Raw genomic sequence first — 21,464 nt, 5'->3', positions numbered from 1 at the left:
TAGGCCAACCAGTCCCGTTCTTTCTTCTGAAGTGATGTTATCTAGATCTGTGATCATTCCCACTGCTCTTCCCTGAGCTTCATCCAACCGTTTGTTCTTGAAGAGCAGTGCCCAAAACCGGACACTGTGTTCCAGTTGAAATCTTTCCAACACCATGTCTTGCATGTCCTCCTGTTTAGATACCCCAGTAAAACATTAATATTTTCAAAACTGCCTGACAGCTTGACATTAGTGACTAACGTTCAGATCACGATTCACATAGTTTTTCAAGGAACTACCAAAACTGCAAAATGATCTTACAGTTACAAAGGTGTTTTTCCTGACTATGTATACTTACTTCTCTGCACTTGGCTCAGTGACAATCCATCCTGCTTTTACTAGAACATTTCTTCAACCTACCAGCAAAATTCTGATTTCTATCCTTGTCTCCCAATGTTTTAGCAGCTTCCCATCTTTACGTCATCTAAAAATTTAACACTCATACTTTGTTCCACCACTGGAGTCATTAATGACAATAATGATGAAAAACAGACCAACCCTTCCCACACTTCATTATATCATTTTATCTTGCTACTACAATGGTGGACCATTGACAATTGCTATGTAGTATGGCAATCCAATCAGTTTTACATATATTCCATAATGGTTTCACTGAAAACATGTTTCCTTGATTGTTTATGAATCTGTCATACGCATTCATGTCGAAAACATTACCAGAAGTCAAGCTGTTTGCTCTCTCTCTGTTGTGCCTTCCCTAGCTACAAGACCTGCTACTCAGCGGTAAAGACATTTTCAAGTTTGAAAAGTCACTCTGGCTGTTACTGAACTCTTTGGTCTCCTTCAGGTGCTTACACTTAATTTGTTTGTTCTAGTTTTTCAAAGAACAAAATAATTTACCTGCAATTCTCTTTCACCTCTTTATAGATATTATGCTTCTTCTTTCCACTCTTCCAGCACTTGACCTGTCTTCTTCGAGTTCTCATTTGTACCTACAAATGCTTCTGAGATCGCTTTAGCCAATTCCTTAACTAACTTAGAATAAAGATCACCAGGCACAACTGATCTGAAGATACTAAATACGTAATAATACATTCTAACCTGTCATTAGGCTTTTTTAGCCTGTGAGTTTACCCTCTGTCGTAACACCACAAGCGTATGTGAGTGTGCATCTAGTATGACTCAACTGCATCAGCGAGGGCAGTTCTGATCCTTCAGCTAAAATTTAGTATAATTTCTTGTCCTCACATCAAGCTACAGACTCCTTTAAATCATAAACAACCTCATACCTTCGTTCGTTGTCATCAAGATGAGCAAAGAGCACGTTCTTGGAGATGGCCTTTGCCAGAGCAGTCATAGTTTTATAGTCCTTTGGAATAACCTGTAGAGAAAAGAATGAAGGGTAATTGCATCCTGGTTGTATTTCTTCGTAGATCTTGAAATCTGTAGAAAATTACACTACCCAAGATAAAGGATACAATTTGATTTCAAATAACGAGACAGGTTTAGACTATAATATAAAGCCACTAAGAAAGTAATAAATTACAGTTTTGATAATGTGAGGATAAGAATTATGTTCTCAGTATGACAACCAGGAAAGAAATATAAGATCCAGGATGAGCAAGGAGAAAGATATCCATAAATACTATAATTAGCAGACACTGGCAGCTATGTAGCCTCCTTCCAAATCTCTTGGACTGAGGAAAACATATTTAATATTCTTCCTCCTCCACAAACAATATCAGAAGCAATCTATTTTTAAAACTAGAGAATGAGCAACATTTCTTTAGGTAAAATGTGAAAATGTGTTGATCACACCATATTTTTCAGTACTGGTTGTAGTACAAGGAACGTCACTACCTGGGTCAAAATCCTGTGCCTTTGCTTCATGGCAAACAAGGACTTGCATTTGAGAATGAAGAGGCGTTTTTATTTGTTAACTGGGGAGAAGGCAAAAGTCCTGTTGTAGATGATTTGCTCTATATGTTAAAATACAGGAGTATGTTCTTGTATTAACTGAAGCTCTTTTATAAGACTTTTGCAAGTTAGGCTTTCCATTTTGGTAAGCAATTCGGTAAGATATTAGTAAAGACACAGTATCTCTGTATTTGCCAAGCATCTTATTGTGCCAGTCAGAGACTTTGTGATTAGAGAGACACCAGACACTTGTAACAAGATTATGACTTGTAAAAGATGTCGTTTGACTTTAGTACTGTGATTTTCCTTAATAGTTTCATTATAATGGAACATAATTAAGCCCAGCAAAATTTTTAAGCGTTTATTAAACCTTACTCCAACCTGAAAAGAATCAACAACTGTTTGCCTGTTTTAATTACTGTACAAAAAAGGTCTCATAATGGGCATTTATCTCTCACATTTTCTTAGGAGAGAAATAACACATCTGTCTTATTTGAGTTACTACATATGCTGATGTGTAGGTAGTTTCCTTTCCTCATCCTAGAAAGGCAAGATACCATCTATCCAAGCAGAGAAGGATATCTCAAATGGGAAAACTGATGTAGAACTAGTTCTCACAAAGAATTTATTTAGATTTACGTCAAGGGAAAATACCGCACCATGAAGATCTAAAGTTAAACCCTGGCTTCAAATATCAGTTATACTGACTGCAGTAGTCACTAGGCTACTCAGCTTAGGTCTAGTGTATATGTATAAACTGCATATTTATATCAGAGAGAAACGTAATCTAATTTAACCAAAAGTCTGAATCCCTCAGTGTTAAATGAGCATTTGGCCCCTTTATTCTTGGTCTTTACCCTATCAAATAAAGCCTGGATCGAATTGCAGTCCTGAACCCTTGCTCTATTAAGAATATCCTAGCTGTTAAGCTTACTGCTGATGAGCCAAGAGAGCAGGAAATCAAATCACAAAGCCATTCAACTCCAGCCTCTCTGGCTGATTATGGATAGCATAGACTAGCCTTGAAAAGCTATCAAAGTCACAAGGCAGAGACCACAGTGGGTCTGTTGGGGCAGGGACACAGAAATCACAGGGGAGATTCTTTAGGTGTCACAGTAACCAGGCATCCGACTAAAATCAAATGTCAAGAAGAATCACTTGACCATATCTCGTACCACACTTCCAATGTTCCAAGAGAACATTGAATGTTCTCTTCAAGCTGATAACCCCCTCTACAGCAAGGTTCTTATGTTGTTAGTTGGTACATACATGTTACGTCAGATGTGTTGACAAATTCTGATTTCTCTAGTGTCAGGAATGAAGCAATGAAATAACTCTCCACAGAGATCTTTTGCGCCTCTCAGAATGGAGTCATGCCAGGTGCTTGCTCAAATCACAAAGCTAAATCTCTTTTGATTTTTCTCTCCAGTGACATATCTCAGTGTGCTGCCTTTAGCACTACTCATCCTATAGCTCACCCCTTCAAGGGATCCTTTAAATTGCCTTATGACTCAGATGTGTTTCTATCCAACTCCTGAATTCAGGCCAATGGTTCTTCCTGGCTACTATCTAAAAATCCATCTGTTTGCAATAGTCTAACACAACCCTTGCCTTGCTTTTTACACTTTTAAATTAGTTTCATAATTTGTCTTTTCAGTGTCTCCCCTTATTACTATATTCTAGAAATCTCTGTCACAAGCACATGTCCATGGGATTCACCATGGGATTCATCTGCTGATGGCAGAAGACAAAGCACTGAAATAAAGCCTCCCGGTGCTAGCTCTATATTCTTTGCAGTATCTGTAGCCGGACAAGAAACCATCCCCTAAATTATTATTATTTAAGCTCAGTCAGTTCCTAGGAAATTAAAATCCTAAGAGCCCTGATCACAGAACACACAGAATATGATCTGTATTGCTTTTGGCTCTTGCCTACCCATCCTACTGTCAGGGCTTATTGGCATCACTGTGGAAAAAGGAAGAAAACAAAGTTAACTTCAGGTTCCATTATAAACACAGAAGAATTACTCAGGGGTATGGGAAGGAATATTCCCTTTGATTTTCAGAAGAGTCAGATGCAGCCCATATTAAGCAGAGACAAATGTGACCTCTTCGTGGAAGTTTTTAAAGGAGCTATGGCAAACTGCACAGAAAGAAAAGTGTTTGAAAGTGGCTTTTAAGTCATCATGCAAGTTTTTTAAGAGTGTGATGCATTAATAGCTTTACTACAGTGTTGTTAAAATTTACTGTATATTTGCAAGAATTAACTGCCACAAGAATACTCTTCCATACTTGCTTTTCAGATGAAAGGCTCTCTTCATTCTTTGTTCCCTGGGACAGAAATCCCCAGAGCAGTCAGTGGATCATAAGTGGATGACAAAAGCACATCTGACTGCAAAGGCTAAAGTATTTTGCCAAAAAAACAGTGACTGACAAAATGCATTCCCATAAAGAAAAAGCTCTTTGGGTTAAAGCTACTCCAGGCATGCACAAAAGCACATTAGTAGCATCTGTCAACCTTATGAAATACATTTTTAGCCTCACTCCCTACATAAATATGACATACACTACTGTAATGTCTGTCTTTCAATAACCTTTGAAAGGTTTGGCCAGTTTAAAAAAAAAAAAGTGCAGGGTTATTAGGAGATAAAGGATACAATATAGATAGATATTTTTGTGAAAAGGGCAGCTAAAAAATAGAAGCCCAGATTAGTGTTCCTACTGAAGAAGTTACCTAATTTGGGATTGACATTTCTTCAAAGACAATGGTCACATACAATCACAGACGTAGGGTCAACAGACTTCCAAAAACCCATGGGTTCAGTGGTACCCAATCAACATGGGCACCGTGTGCCTGAATGGTCCAGGGAACCTCAGTGACCTAAGTTAGAAGAAAACTTGAGCTAAAAGCGACTTTGTTGGGAAAAAAAAAAAAAAAGCAGGAAATGCAGCACTAGAAGAGGCTGTTTTCCAAAGCCGTGAGGTTCTGACAAAACTCAGAAGATGCTGAAGTCTGCGAATATCAAGCAAATGGCTGAGAATCACCCACCCACTTAAAGGGGAAAACAGATTAGCAGCACATCTCAAAAAGAACAGAGAACGCTGAAGCAACTTTGATGGGGAAAATACTTAGTCAAGGAGATAGCAAAAGGACTTGAGTGTGTAGAAGACGGTCAAGCCACGCCTGTGCCAGCGTAAGGACACCGTCCTACAGGATGATCCATGATTTCAAATTGTGAGTAACATATGAGTCACTCAGTTGTCCTGTAAATCTCAGAACCAGATAGATGGCAATGCATTACCTTTCTGACGTAAGAAACGGCATCTTCCTCTGTGTACACTTCTGCACTGACCCCCCCTCTCCTGCGTCGGGCTTTCACCACTGGGTTAGGAGGAGGAGGAGAAATCTCATCATCATGAGAATCAGACTGGGAACTGGATTTCTGTCGAGCCAGTATTTGTTTGCATTCTTCCTGCAAAGCGAAAAGAGACAATGAAACACCTCTTATCCACACAGCTAACTCACTGCCTACACTGGATTCGCTCTCCTTTTACAACCTCAGCAACCCCTTCCTCTCTACATTTGGATGACTGTCAACCTACACCTCTACTGCTGAAAGAAAACTCAAAATTTAACGTGAGCAGCATGAAGGGATGACACTCACTGCAATGTGTGTACAGATACTATCACTCCTATACTTGACCTCTTCAACTTTCTCTTACACATAATGGAAACCAATGTGTTACGAAGTGCAGACATATCTTTGCTGCTACTCCTGGCTGAGAAAGCAAAAGAACAAGCCTCTTCTGCTTACTCTCCAACATCACAGCTGTTATTTACTCAGTTGGCTTGTACAGATCTTTGTCTCTTGTACAGAGAACATATTAGAATTCAGAAGAGACTATATTAGATTTCTTCATCTTGCTCTGTTTTGCAGGCTTAATATCAACAGCAAGAACAAAGATGCTCCCTGCTCCAGAATTTCTAACATATAACAGACTTACAATCAATGGCATCACTTCCAAGCAAATGAGATCCAAGGTGGGCTCCATAGAACTATGAAAAATCACGTCTGGCCAAAGGAATAAGGGTGTGTCTGCTCATTTCCAGCCCACCTGGTACCACCTCAGCCTGGCATCCTGCTCACAACTCTCCACCCTGCCTTTACTGCTTCTTCAGTGCCTTCTTAGCTGGTTCCTTCTAGTTTTTGCTGACTTTGCCTAAGGCAGCAGAGAACTGTAGATGGGATGGACCACATATCCTGTCCTCAGCTTCTCTGATACAGGGAACTGAAGGGCACACGCAGGAGAGACACGAGCACTGTGAGGAAGCAAGATGTCTTGTGCAGCAACAGTCCCAGAGTTTTATTTGTTGTCACATATTATACTGCCATAGGCATAACCCACAACCTGATCTGAGGGTTCTGTTGATCAATGCACACATGGCCAGATGTCATCCAACAACTCCTTAAACAACTCCAGTATTTTTGAGACAATTAACAGCAGTGCAGGAAGAAAACGCAGCAACACTGAGGTCCCTGTGCACCCCATAAAACCAACATTCCCTTGACAGAAATGCCAGAACCCGGCCTCTGGCTTACACAGTTCATTGCCAAGGAGACTTTCCAATCAGAGCCAATCCATGGAGTCAGTTGGTGGAAGAGGGAGGATCTGGGAGCACCAGCGCTAGACATGTGGCAGATTATCAACAGAGCCAGTTGGTCTCATTGACAGAGGAAATGAGTTACGGTTAACTCATCAGGTATGACACCAGAAAAGAGCGGTACAGAAAACTGGCACAAGTTCGCAATTTTTAAGCTTGCAAGAAAAACAGATGATTAATATATGTTTTGCCATTGATGTTTACAAATGTCTGACAAATCCAGTCACGCCACTTGTCTTTTCTGGTCTTATTCCAGTTCCTTTCCTCACCATCACTGACACTGCCCCCCTCATTAGCCTAAGGAGCCTTTGACACCAATCTTCGATCTATCATTGTTGCTTGAAATATATAACTGAATAGTATCTCCCACGCCGCAGAGTTCAAAGTAGCAAGTCGTCTTATCTTGACTACTGAAACATTTAAAAGACAAGCACAGAGATAAAATGTAGAGGGCTGACTAAAGATTCGACTTTTTCAAAGTCCTGACTTGGCTCAGAAAGTGCCGAGTTGTTTCTGAGATCAGTATTTCTTTAAAATTGAGATTACAACACCACAACTCCTGGGCCATAACACAGTTGAGCCAGGTGCTGTAACCGGACAAAAAAAAAAACCAAGTAAAACAGACAAAAAATATTTCAGATGTAGTAAAGCTTTAATGAAGCTTTTTTATTGCCAATTCAAATTTCAGATAGCAGCATTAGATATGTAAAAAATTACTCTGCTAGATTTTCCAATCATCTAAGGACTGCAAGTCCTATTTAAACATTCTCATCAACTTCTTCCCTACTCCTCTCTTTCTCTAGATTCCTTAAGTACTTGTAGAAATACAACTATTTAAAATGCAAATGTGCGCTACATAGATTTCTTATCTTTAATATCTAGTTACCAAAACCAAACCTATGACTGAAGAATTCCAAATAGTACTACTGGCTATTGCAGCTTAGGTATCCCTTTGATAGTCTTAATGTTCTCTGTTTAAATTAAATGAACACAATCATCTTCATAAGATTAACTGAAAGGTAATGAAGACTTTTCTGGACAATAAACAGCTGAAAGTATACTCAAAGGTAACTGCAACAAGAAGGCAATCAGGTAACTATTTAATGATATGCAGCACTTACAGTTTGTTTTATACATAGCATATTTACTCATAGAGAAGAGGAGCAGTTTGCCCCATTTGAATATCAAATACATACTTCTTTTTCAGTACACACTCTATAAAAGGCACTTCCAAGGAATTAATAAATAATATCTCCTCTGCCCCAGCACAGATTTATACATGAAAGAAAGCTCAGTGAGATAAAATTAATATCACAAAGCATGCTCTTAAACCCAAATACCTTTTAAAGCCAGAAAGATATTAAAGGATTATAAAAGTGAGTTACCATATGATTCATTTTAAAAGGAAGTCTCTTCGCTACAAACTCCTTTTATATAAACAGCAGATAGTGGACTGGCTGGCTTTTCCATATGCCGCTATTTGTAGTCTATTTAGGATTTCCATTACCGAACTAAAGAGTGCCTTTTGAAAATAAAAGCATATGCTCTGTCCTGGGTTAAGCTTTCAAAAAGCCATCTTCCATATATCCTGGGGTAAAACTGCACAAATACCGCAGATATTTTAAAGGAGGAATGGACTCTCCTTGAAGAATAGTTCTTCAAACACTGATCTTCAGACACAGCTTGATGTGAAGGCTTGTGCAGAACTCACTTTCAAGTAAACACCTCACCATCTTTTGTTGTCATGACAACAAGCGATCGCACTCTCTATTCGGATGGCACAGATAATTCACAATCATATTGCCCAATTATGTCCATCTTAAAATGAGAAAACACTTGGAAGACATAACTGCAAAACAGAGCAATTTGCCTTTGAGCAAGCCCCAGTGAGAATCCCGCTCTTCCCGTCACAGCAGTAACTGCACTGGCTTCAGTGCAGACACTCCGGACTCGTAGGACATGTAGAGTCTGATCCAGTTATCCACAGTCCAGTGCCATCTGGGTTCCAGCTGCCGGCGCAGGAGGACAAGCTGTCCTGTGTCACATTTACCAGCTTCAGTGGACAACGCACATAATTTCGGGAGTCTTAGATGGCAGGAGGAGACCACACGAGCGTCGCTGACTGAAGCCTCAGCATCACTGCCACAGCCCAGTACGATGATTTATTAACACACACCAAATCTACTGGCCAGTATTGCTGTGTGACAATAATACCCTATTTCATATACACATAACCTAATCCTACTTCTATTCAAACCACATTGCAAGTGACCAAAAACCTATCTAAAGTTACGAACAAATGTCTTTCCCGGGATTTCTGGGGGAGATAGATGGTGAAACTGAAATGCCATCATGACTTCAGTGATAATAGGCTGGAAAGGAAAAACAATATACGATCATTGCCCCAAATTAAAAGAAAGAAGAGCCAATAATACAACTGCAGCAACCCATTTATCTCCCGTATCTCTTGAATGTCCCCCTTCAGCTAAAACATCTGTGCCACAAGAGGTTAGGGTATAAAACAGGAATTTAACATGCTGTCCTCAGCGTCTGGGGTCATCGCCTTTCCTGATTAATGTTTCCACGAGTTTTCAGGGGGCTTAAACACTGCAAGTGAAGCAGCCACAAGGCCAAGACAGGTTTTACATTTACCCTTCCTTTCAGACCACTGCTGAAGAATGCATACGTTTCCTGACCCAGAAGCTTTCTTCTCCATCAGTCCAAGCATTTCCAAACAGAAGTTCCCTTCCAGCTGTTCCTCTCCTGGTCTCTCCTTTCAGGCTTTGTCATTGCCTGATAACTCAGATGTTTCAATTGAAGAAAGGACAGCACCTAAGGAGGCTCCAAATCATGGTGCAGCTTTGCAACACCATCCCAAAGAGACTTTTAAAAGCAAGTCAGCCATCGGTATCACTGCTCACTATCTCTGCTGTGCCTCCTACAATGTATTCATTGCATTCAAAAAGCAGCGACACAAAGTATACTCCAAATGAAAGATTTTCTCTTTTTTTTTTTCCCTCCCCGCAAGTGCATTTGTGAAGTTTTCTGACTGACAGATCCAGAATCTGCTTTCTATTTGCGCACAGAAAAATGGGCAAGATACTTCATGCACACGTAGCTAATCTCTCTTTGCACTGGAATTGACCCAGGGGAGATGCTCTCAATACAGGAAGGTTTCTAACACTGCCCCATCACTCCTGGAGGCTGACACAATGATTTACAGCAACTAATAAAGGCCAAAGGCAAAGTGCTCCGCTTTGTTGGAAGCACAGGACTGACTGATCCCATCACTGAAAGCTGAAATATGGGAGGTCCTAATGTCTTTTCCAGTCTCGTCTTTGTCACGCTGGACAACACTACTATCTTTATGATCATTCAGCCTTGTAATCGGAGACTTTTCACACAATCCCAGTTATTGTTCCACTGTCTTCCTGATGTGAAATGCCACTTTATTTCCTACAGCATCACTAAGAAATACCTTTAACATCCATCCCTCCTACTAACGTATTTATCTACTCCGTAGTTATCCACCACTTTGATTATTACTACCGCTTCCTCAGTGGCCTCCCTGCACCTCAGTTCATTACCAATTTCCAATCTAGGCAAAATTCTCCTGCCAAAAGTCCGCCTACTCTTCTGCCGTGCTGACAGCACTGCTTGCCTCCTTGTGTCCCTTTACGGATGTGTCTTTTTACCTCCTGCAACGTGTTAACACTTCTTGCCTTCCTCCCCAATGTCTTGCAGTATCTCAACCCATCATCACCTCTTCCCTACTTTCTTAAGTACAAGAGGTTATGTTACAAAACACAGGCCACAATTTAGATACTTAAAAGCTTATAAAACCAAAGAGAAACATAACCAACCCTTCCATTTTTTAAAATCCAGCCAAATAACAACGTATGCATGTATACCTCGCATAAGAAAAAACATGCCCACAGAAAAGCTCTCTCTCTACTAGACAAACATAAATACTAAATATTATGTCATATTATTCAGCAACAAACAGAACACCTAAGTCACCCTGAAGTTTTTAGTCGCTCGATATGTAGTGCCAAAGATGCTTATTTATTTTTTATTCCAGCCTTCTAACAGAGCAGACCCTTAATCCAAGAGAAACACCACCAGTCTCACTGAGGCTTACATGTATGAGGCAGAATTGGACCATCAAAGCATAGGAAGAGATAGTTGATATTTGAGGTTATCAACAAAGAGGGAATCACAAATGCTACCATGCCCTTTTGCTCCTTAAAATACTTCTCTTGTGTAGGCTCCTTAACCTAGGAGTGTACCGATTCCCTTAGATCAAATGAGCTGCTGACAGCAAGGATGGTTATTCAAAACTTTGTGCTCCCTCAGTCATTTCAGAGTGGAAATCGTCTCTAAAACACTTCTACATTTTCCACTCTCCAATATGATTTTACTCAACTTATTCTCTCTTCTAAGAAATTATTACAGCATCATAGAACGGGTTGGGTTGGGTTGGGTTGGAAGGGACCTTATAGATCACTCAGTTCCAACACCGCTCCGCGGACAGGGACACATTCCACTGGATCAGGTTGCTCAAAGACCCATACAACCTGGTCTTGAACATCTCCAGGGATGAAGCATCTACAGCTCCTCTGGGCAACCTGCGCCAGTGTCTCACCACCCTCACAGTAAAAAATTTCTTCCTAAAATATAATCTAAATCTCCTCTCTCTTTGAGCTTAAAACCGATACTCCTTGCCCTATCACTACACTCCCTGACAAAGAGCCCCTCCCCAGCTTTCCTGTAAGAAAGCTCTTTTAACCTCTTCCCTTCCACACGCATTTCATTTCTGAAACCCAAAACAGCTTCCACTGAGTGCCTTCAGTGGTACAGGAGTATTAAGGCTAGGTAGCAACTTGAACTGCTCGCTCGGGCAAGAATCATGTGCCTTCCTTAACCCTCCAGTGGGATTCTCACAACTCATTAAGTATTCTTATCTTCACAATTTGGCAATAAATCCAATAAAATAATAACGGATATGTTTTTATTTCTGATTTCCCATGGCTCACTTTCTCAGTTCCCTAACATCTTGCCCAGGGGTGATGAAGCTGGCAGGCTGAGCTGCCGGGAGCTGCAGAACCTCAACAGCTTGAGCTTAGAAAGCTGTCAGGGTACAGCTCCAACACAGGCTGCCAAACGGGCAACCATAGAGGCACAGACCTCAGCGGAGCACACTGGAAAGCAATTAATTCCCCTGCCTCTGGCATTTCAAAATGTAAGGTCCTTTTCTTAACTGAAATAAGGTCAAATCTGAAATACTCTTAACTCTGCTCTGAAAACTCCAGTTTCTACCCAGTCTCACTGGTGTCCAGTCACAGTCTCATCCCCCATCCTACTTGCCTAATTAAAGACGAATTCATGCAGAATTAAAGAGGTATTTAAAAACAAGGAGTCATCTCTTTCGGCATTTAGAATATTAACAAGGAAATACTGGAAAACTAACTTAAAAAACAGAGCAAAATCAAAATTCATACAGGAAATGTGGTTTGATTTGTCTCATTTTTTTTACTTCGTCTTTCTCCTTGTTATCCTTCCTACTCAGCGTGCCCCTCAGTTTAAGATAATTAATGCGGGAAGACAAGCAAGATTTTGAAGAAATTACTGCGGAAACAATTTTCAAGAAAAGCTACTGCCTCAGCTAAGGTATCAGTGGTAAAGGAAAGGGTCAGTATCTGTCAGAGAGCCTCGACCGATGCTCTGATGACTGTAAAACACAGAGAATGAGGAGGCATCGCAGGAGCGCAGCTCAAAACCCTCCCACCCCTGCATCTGGACTTCTGCCTCTTCCGAGGCAAGTTGCTATGCAGCCTGACAGGCGTCTCAAAAGATTAGCGAGGGATTTGCTGAGCCGCAGACAAGCAGGGGGATAGGTACTCAGCCAGTTCTGCAGCCACAGACTCCAATACGGGCAGGATTTAAGCCCCGGCAAACTCTTTTTCAAAAGTCGATTGGTAACATAAGGCTTAAAGGCCCCTACATCTATTTGTGAACCTATAAACGGCTGCAGTCAGCTTGGGGCAAATATGTGTATGCCCCTATTTCTAGCTGCAAAGACCCGTGAGTATCAGGAGCTTTCCCAAAGTCTGTTGCGATGCAGTGAAATCTGCCACCAAACAGCGCCCAACCCAGCACCACTGTCAACTTTACACAAACTTGGCAAGGTACTTCATTCATCTGTTTAAAGCTAAGTATGAACCTGTTCCTTTAAAGCCACTTAGATGCTTAAAGATTAACATGGATTAAGTATCCTTATGAATGTAAAACATGATAGCTTGAGATGTGAAACAAAGATGACATCCAGACAGACTTCCCTTCTCCTTCCATCAATGCGCTCCATTTCTGTTAGTTTTTGAGTTCGAGACCAGGAAAGCTGTCAGAGTTGTAGACAAACAAATTAAGAAGGAGCTCAGCAACGCTCCAACACGTTCGGCACAAGCTCGTAAGAGCACGGCTTCACTTATGGCCAATTTTATTTCTTAGGAAAAACCTTTTTTTCCTCTTTCTACTCTCATCCCCTTCATCCTCGACCCTTCCCTAAACCTCCAGTGCTTAAGAAAGCTTGACTGAAGAGTCTTAAAAATTCACCTAGTTTTTCCTTTACCTGTTTCAAGAAAACCATCACCTCTCGTGACCCTTCCTGTGGCTGACTACAGCAATCGGAGGGGTTTGAGCTGAGCTGACGTGTCTCCAGCTCGCTCTGGTACTGGTATCAGAAGAGTGGCAGGAGCAGAGCCTGCCCAAGTCTACTCACACCGCAGGCACATAGCAGAAGTGCCCGGTGCTCCCACAGTTGTGTTGCCATCAGCGTCTCGGGTAGCTCAGGTATGTTCCCACATGCTTTAACAACATTTCTGACCACTGAGCAGATACTGCCCCACTGTTTTGCCAGCTTTGAAAGATACAGAAGTATCTGTCTTATTATTCTTCATCAAACTGCTTAGCTAACGCGTTTTTTCAATAGTTTTTCCTCTGTAGGATTTTCCTTCCAAACCATAGTCTCTCTCCAGCTTGTCTGAAAGGAATGCGTTAGACTTATCACAATCACCTGTACTTATAAGAATTAATTTCATTGTTTTGGCCAATAAATTATTGATAGAAAATTTTCTTGTTGTGACAAAATGTAAATACTGGGAGAGATCACTCTTGCAGAAGAAAAGCCCGATGCTCAAACTGATGCTCATATACCTTTGTTCCTACAAACTTTTTATGATAAATAAATAAACTGTGTTTTACCAACAGTGAATGAATTTGTAGTTTACAACACACTTTCTTTTCACCGCTTGTTTTCAGCAGCCTGTCACACAGACACCGTTATTTTTTTAATCAGGTCTACATGCGATACTGTCTAACATCACCAGGCGGGGCTACGCAGATAATCTCGTTTTGCTTTGTTTAATTACAGATGGTAGAGTCCAGGTTTTTCTAAAATTCTCTTTTTAGATGGTACCTTAAGACACACACAGCACCAGCTTGGGTCCATAAAACCACTGCCAACGCAAAGCTATCCAAGACAGTAAATTCAGTAAGTGCAAGTGTTTCCTGTGTGTGCACAGGGCAACAGAAGGGAGCAGGAGAGAGCTGAGGTGCAGGAGGTATCAGTGAAGACCACCTGGCTCAGCCAGCAAAGCCACTGCTCTGACATACACTGTGCTTGCGCGAAGTGCTCGGTAATGCCTAAACGTATCCTGAAGATCCCTGCTGCTTCCCCTTCCTTTGTGCCATTTTATTCATTAGTTCTGGTCTTTATTATAATTTTTTTTCTGCTGAACAACAGTCTAGCTTAGCCTGGCAAGACAACTCCACCTTTGATCATATAATTGCCTTTCTGAACAGTCTGACACTAATGAAAGTTTTGCAGTCTTGGTATAGCTGAAATACAAGGCTTTGCCTGCAACTTCTTAGTAATTAACTTTTTCATATAAGGTAAGAACTGCAGATAAAAGACCGGTTCTCTGTTTTTTCAGCAGTGCTTCTTTAGTCCTCAAGTAAGTAGGACCTAATTACAGCTGTTAAAATAATGCCACAGTTTCTTAGCTAACATTTATTTTTCCACTCAAAAAAAGCCAATTAACACCCCTAAGCGAAAAGGTTTTCCTCGCCCCATCTACCACCAAGTTCTACACATTCACAAGGAAATGTAAAACAAATTATTAAAAAGCAAACATTACCTAATTTTTAAAATCTCACATATCTAAACTGGTTTTAGGTCTTCTCTGTGTGCAATAGAATGTTGGAGATTTTTACAAAATAACTGTTAATGTGATCAGAGTAGACGTCATCTGGAAGTTTGTAGGTCACTGCGTATGAAAAATGACTTGCAAACTTCAGAATAAACCTGCCTGATTCCCAGCAATTACTGGTATCTTAAGCAGGTCTTGCCAATATCAAGTGAACAGAAGAATATCAACTAAAACTCTCCTACAATTATTCTCAGAGTTATGTTTTTTAATATTGTATTTGATTCAAACAAGCTGCAAACTTAAAAAGGCATCGGGCATTTCTTCCTAACCTTGGCATTTCTCCAGAAGAAAACGACGGCTGCAGACTCAAACATCAAACCTCAGTCTGTAGCACTTTATTCCTATGTATGTATTCGTATTCTCACTTTACAGCCTTCTCAGGCCATGTCTACACTGTGAAAAAGAAAAGAACCGCCCGACTATGGACCTGTGCATCAGCCCAAGACAGTCCACATCACTCAACTCTTAGCTCATTCCCTGGCTCTACTCTGCGCTGCTCATACCAACTCCTGCCAAAACAAACCTGCTCCTAGACATGGTAGACCAAAGAATTACATTTGAGGCCAGTTGGTGTCGTGAGGTCGGGGGTGTCTCTCTGGCCCTTCTTCATTGAGCAGTAAGACAAAGGCTGAAGGCAATGGACCTAACTCTGATGTCATCAGAAGAAAGGTGAAAAGCATTTATGATCTGCTCTGATCTTGCATGTGACAATAACGCTGGCTTTTCTGAGTTGATTTTATGAGATGTAGCTAAGAATTAGCAAAATGAAATAAACTTTTGCATTCACCTCCTCAGTAGCTCCAGTAGACTGACGAGGATTGAGCTCTACATGTTTTCCATAAGCTCCCTTTTTAATCACATCCCACACACCACCTTTGAACTCCCCACATGATTTTTTTGACAGATACACTGTTATTCTACTGCTCTCTTCTGTGGAATATGTTGTCTATTTTAATGAGTTTGGAAAACAATCCCTAAAATACCACACTTAGGAGGGAAAATGTATGACTGTTAAGAAAATCGTGCTTAAACCCAAAGACTTTCACTCCTCTCCCTACACAGGACCAAAATTAAAGTAGCTAATAGCAAACATGCCACGTCAGTGTGTTGCTCATTCACATAAAAAAAAAACTGTAACAGGCAATTGCTAAATTCACAATTCAATTGAGATTCTTCAGAGTATCTATATATGACAAATGTCTTCTGAAAACAGACTGAACCTTATTGAAATCATTACTCTGTCTTTATAAGCCTCCCTTCAACCATTATTACTCAACCAAACAAGTAAAAATATTATCCTACAGCAGAAAATCCGCTAGAGCGCAAGTCACCTCGAGACAGTCCTCAGAGGTGGTTGAGCAAGAAGGTCAAACTGCTGTAGGAACAAGAATTACAGTGCTGGAAATCTCCAGAAGCATCCTAAGGCCTTGAGACTCAGCAGGCTTACATCCCAGGCTCCTCTACAGAGTCAGTGGCAACTGCTTCCTTCCATACTAAGCATGATATTCCCTGAATTTGATACCTTGAGACTGGTGGTTTCTAAATCACCTCCTTTTGGTTTGTGACAAACGACATCCATCAGCTTTTGTGACTGCATCCTGATCGACATCCTGCTACTGAATTCTGGTATCTGCTGTTCTTCGGGAAATAACAGGAAATTACATGAAAGAACATATAATTTCTCAAGGGCAGGACCTTCTCAGCTCTCAGAAGTTTAGAATATATAGAACTAAGAGGATTTGGGATTTTTTTTAATAATAAGCGTTACAGTTAAAAGACATCTTGTACTTCCTACTCCACCCTTATCTTCCAGGTATTCTTACCAGGCTTCCGCCAAGATTCAACGGTTGCATTTTTTTTAAAGCTACTCAAATTTGGCGTGTACTCATCTATATAAAAATTTATGTGTAGAGCTGACAGTGAGATGTATAAAATGCATATATCACTTGTAATATATCAGCTCTATGCATTATTCACTAGTTATTGTTCTTGCTCTATCCTTACAAAATCCTGTCTCTAGAAGGAAAAAACTACATAAAACTCATATCTTAAGCCTCCACATTTCAGATGATTCTTCAAAAAAAGCTAATAATCCTCTTCTTAAACTAAGTATATGAATAAAGTTTCTGGCAAACTGAGGACTTGTACAATCAACACCTTGCAGCCCCACGCTCCTCTTTATTTCTGGAGGGATATCCCATCCTGAGAGAAAAGCTGCACTCACACAACGCGCCCTTCCTGCAAAACCCACCCGTAGGCTTTAGTAAGAATTTGACCGACAATGCTTTAAAACGTTTTCCCCTCTACACTGCTTTTAAAGGCAGCCACAGTACATGAAGTCTCTCTGAATGCATCTCTTCTTGTAGAACCCTGCGATAAGCCATAAAGACAGGCGAGAGCAGTAAAATTCAACAGCAAACTGCTCCACGGGTTCCCACACTCGCTATTTCCTTAACGTTGTTCAGTTTCAACATTAAGGGGAAACCACATCACCTGACACTGGAATGAACAGGGAGCAGCATCTTTTGCTCTCCCAGGCAGGTTCTTCCCATAGATGAAAATTCAGGACACCACGTATCGTAACACAAAGTATGCTCATAATCTCTTGGATCATGCTCACAAACTCAGTTTGATGAGGATATAGCCTTGATATTAAGCACAAAAACTTGTATAGAACAGCCATCACTATAGCAAATGAAAGGTTGGGGTTTTTTTCTTCTAACAGTTTACCAGTAGCGTGATCATTTAAAAGGAAAAACGTAGCAAAATACCGGAAACTTTTTAAACCACCTTTTTCAGTTTACAAATAAAAAATTAGAGATCACCTGAAAACCACTGACCTTTTCTAATTTTTCAAAGTGTTCTCTGAGGAACTTCATGGGTCGGTCTGGCTTCGCAATGCAAAGGTTTACAATGCACTCTTTTAAAATCTGTTGGATGTTGTGCTTCTGAACGTAGAGTTCACATCCCTTCAAGCTCTCGTCTTCTTCCACGCTGCAGGAAGGAGCAGCAGCCATCTTCAGGCTTGTAAACACAAAACAGACCTAGGTAAGAAAATGGTGCAAAAAAAAATTAATAAATAAATAAAAGAGATGAGACAGTTCCCAAATCCTTTGTCTGCGAGACCCGAAACAGCAAAGGCATCGTAATATTGCCTGTTGCCTATTCCAAAGCTATCGATTCTGAGCGTTTATGCCATTCGGGGATGGAGATGCCGAACCGTGTTATCTTCGCACAATCAACACCCAAGAAGAGCGTTTTAGCTCCCAGAACAGCAGCCTTTGCCCATAACGGTGCGATTCATCGCACAAGGCCACGAGTTTCAAAGATAAGCTGTTAAACGGCGGCGTAAACCTTCGTTTTTCTATTCCCCGGGGGACTCCCTCGCCACCAGCGGGGATGGGGCGCTACAGGATCTGCGCTCAACTTCGGCATCTCCCCCTTTCACCGCCAGCAATGAGACGGGAAAGTTGGGTCACTGCGGGGGGAAGGCGACCCCAACCCCTCCGCGCTTCCCCCCGGGAGCACGGGGCTCCGGGACAGCCCGCTCGGGAGGTACCTGGGCAGCTCCTGGCTCCCTGCCCGCCGGAGGAAGGGCGCTGCCGCCCGGTGTCCGAGTCCCGGGGCCGCGGGGACCCTCCCCCGCACCGCCGCTCGCCCGCAGGAAGTCCCGCCGCCGTCACTCACCGGCAGGCGCGGCCAGCCCGGCCCGGCCCGGCCCAGCGCTCCGCACCGCCCCTGCACCGCACAGCCCCGCTCTGCACCGCCTCTCAACGCACAGCACCGCCCCTGCACCGCACAGCCCCGCTCAGCACCGCCCCTGCACCGCTCAGCACCGCTCAGCACCGCCTCTCAACGCACAGCACCGCCCCTGCACCGCACAGCCCCGCTCAGCACCGCCTCTCAACGCACAGCACCGCCCCTGCACCGCACAGCCCCGCTCTGCACCGCCCCTGCACCGCACGGCCCCGCTCAGCACCGCCTCTCAACGCTCCGCACCGCCCCTGCACCGCACAGCCCCGCTCAGCACTGCCCCTGCACCGCACGGCCCCTCTCAGCACCGCCTTTCAACGCACAGCACCGCCCCTGCACCGCACAGCCCCGCTCAGCACCGCCCCTGCACCGCTCTGCACCGCATAGCACCGCACAGCACCGCCCCTGCACCGCACAGCCCCGCCTCTCAACTCACAGCCCCGCTCCTGCACTGCGCAGCACCGTCCCTGAACCGCACAGCCCCGCTCTGCACCGCACAGCACCATCTCTGCACCGTATAGCCCCGCACAGCCTCGCACTGCACCGCACAGCCCCACACAGCACCGCTCTGCACTGCTCCGCACCGCACAGCACCGCACTGGCACTGTGCAGTCCCACCGCACCGCCAGCACTATCCCGCACCGCCCTGCACCGCACAGCACCGCCCTGCACCGCACCGTGCAGCCCCGCACCTCACCAGCCCACACCACGCAGCCCTGGCCCGCGCTGCACCGCGCCAGTCTGCACTGCACCGTGCAGCCCAGCCCCGCACAGCGCCGTCCCACACCGCACAGCCCGGCTGCCCCACACCAAGGCGGCACCCACCCACCCTGCAGCGTACATGCCCTGAACAGGGGCATCATAACATGTTTAGCTCTGCTTTGCTAGTTTAAGTTTTAAAGTTATTTCACTTGCATTATAACAATGCTTTGATTGTTTTAGCTATTTTGCTTACAGAAGCCTATTTTGTTCTCGATAATGAACATCTGTTGGCTATGCCTGGCCAATTAAGCCAGATAATAAGGACTAGTGCAATGATAAGAGAAAGAAGAACTCCTTAAGACAAGGATAAAAGGAAGAAGAACCAGCTACAACCAGATGCAACCTCGAAGAGGTGCCCAAGCTGTCTAAGAGCATGTGCAAGAAGGAGAGTTGAGTTCACCTTGAAGACGACTGCGAGCCTTCCTCCAGAAACCCCCAGCCCAAGACCATCAGAGGGCAGAACTTAGGTAAATAAATTCGGGGAAATTATTATAATAGACACATCTGTTCCAGGAAAGTTAATGAATATGCATGCTTTAATGTAATAAATAGGTGACCATTTTGTTTCTCTAGGTGGAGCTATCCCCTTTGCACCTGGGGTGTCAAAATAAAACATACCTGCTTTATAACTCCTCCTGAATTATAGAGTTCTTGCCGCACGTCAAGGCTGCGAAAGGTGGCCTTGCCATGAAGGACATCATAGCCATGAAGGTTGGCTGTGAAGGACTGTCCTAGCCACAAAGGACAATGGCGTGGCTGTGAAGGACGGGCTGCTGAGTCGAGGGCAGGAGCATAGCAGCATTCACAGGCCTGGTGCACCCCACATCTCTGGAAGAGATGGACTCTGTTCAACGCCAGCGGCGGGTAGGGAGCACGGTCGCAGCTGGGACTGAGCCGCAGGCTAGTTCTTTTGCTGGGCTAAGCACCACACATACTAATATTTCTTCTGCTCCCAGGGATTTTACACTCACATTTCCCACAGAATAAAGGTGAAAAAGGAGGCTGAGGAGAGACCTTGTCACTCTTCACAATTACCTGAAAGGAAGTTGTAGTGAGGCAGGTGTTCTCTCAAGTGATAGGATGAGAGGAAATGGCCTTAAGTTGTGCCAGAGAAGGTTTAGACACGGTATTAGGAAGCATTACTTCACCAAAAGGGTTGTCAAGCATTGGAACAGGTTGCCCAGGCGAGCGGTTGAGTCACCACCTCTAGAGGTTTTTAAAAGACTTGTAGAGGTGGTGCTTAGGGACACGCTTTAGTGGTGGACTCGGCACTGTTGGGTTTACAGTCAGACTCGATGATCTTAAGGTCTTTTCCAATCTAAGTGATTCTGTGATTCAAAGGTTTGCAGGCGGCGGACTAGAAGCAGCAGAACAAGACAATGAAGTAAATACAATGCTATTTTGGATAAATTGAATGAGTTCTGTAGTTTATTGCATCAGAAAGTATGGTTAGTCAAGAAAAAGACCCCGACGACCCTTTCAGGTTATCTGTTGACTGCAGGGTCACGCCATCAGCGCACAAAATGTGATGCTGTGTGCAGGGCAAGGAAGTACAACATCAACACAACACACACGTAACTCTGTCCCAGGAGCTGGTGACTTGCTGCCACCGTGGTACCGATCCCTCCAGAGAAAAACAGAACGGAAAGGCTACTCAAACAGCCTGTCAGATGTGCAGGCTTCCCCAGTAACACCCTCCCTGCCCCGGCGCTGTGCCTCGCCAGTCCCCGCGGGGGTTCCTCTCAGGTTTGCGCCTCTTTTTGCCCGCTGCGTAGGAATAACGGGTCCTTCTCCCTCGGGGACCTACTGAGACCTCAACGCTGCCCCCTCGGCGCTCTGCGGCCGGACCAGGGCCGCGTCTCGGAGCCCCGGGGACGCGGCGGGAGCAGGACCAGGACCTGGGCCGGGGCCGCCCCCTGGAGCCAGCGGGCCGCGACGGGAGCGGAACCAGGGCCAAGACCGCCCCTCGGACCCCGCGGGCCGCGACGGGACCGGAGCCACCGCCTCCTGCACTGCTGCCCCCACCGCCCACTTCCGCTTGGCCGTAAAGCGCTCGCGCGCCGTCGTAAAAGCCTCGCGCGTCCTTAGCAACGGCGCCGCACTTCC

The 21,464-nt window shown here is 43.6% G+C and overlaps 1 protein-coding gene across 2 annotated transcripts in view; it reads right to left on the bottom strand.

Moving 5' to 3' along the window:
- The window catches only part of PRKAR1B (protein kinase cAMP-dependent type I regulatory subunit beta), a 96,730-nt gene extending 78,044 nt beyond the window's left edge, over window positions 1-18,686 (bottom strand). The window contains exons 1-4 of one of the 2 annotated variants that reach the window (XM_054080713.1): window positions 18,531-18,686; window positions 17,684-17,887; window positions 5,216-5,386; window positions 1,287-1,378 (exon numbers count right to left, since the gene is read on the bottom strand). In XM_054080713.1, the coding sequence (XP_053936688.1) occupies window positions 1,287-1,378; window positions 5,216-5,386; window positions 17,684-17,860 (440 nt within the window). In that variant the 5' untranslated portion in view covers window positions 17,861-17,887; window positions 18,531-18,686. Of the gene's footprint in view, window positions 1-1,286; window positions 1,379-5,215; window positions 5,387-17,683; window positions 17,888-18,402 lie in introns of both variants that reach the window. The other variant, XM_054080712.1, reaches the window with a different exon arrangement.
- Between the last annotated feature and the right edge of the window lie 2,778 nt (window positions 18,687-21,464).

The sequence above is a fragment of the Cuculus canorus genome, chromosome 15 (genome assembly GCF_017976375.1).
Source record: "Cuculus canorus isolate bCucCan1 chromosome 15, bCucCan1.pri, whole genome shotgun sequence".
NCBI classification, from domain to species: domain Eukaryota; kingdom Metazoa; phylum Chordata; class Aves; order Cuculiformes; family Cuculidae; genus Cuculus; species Cuculus canorus.
This window is presented reverse-complemented; position numbering and strand designations above follow the sequence as displayed.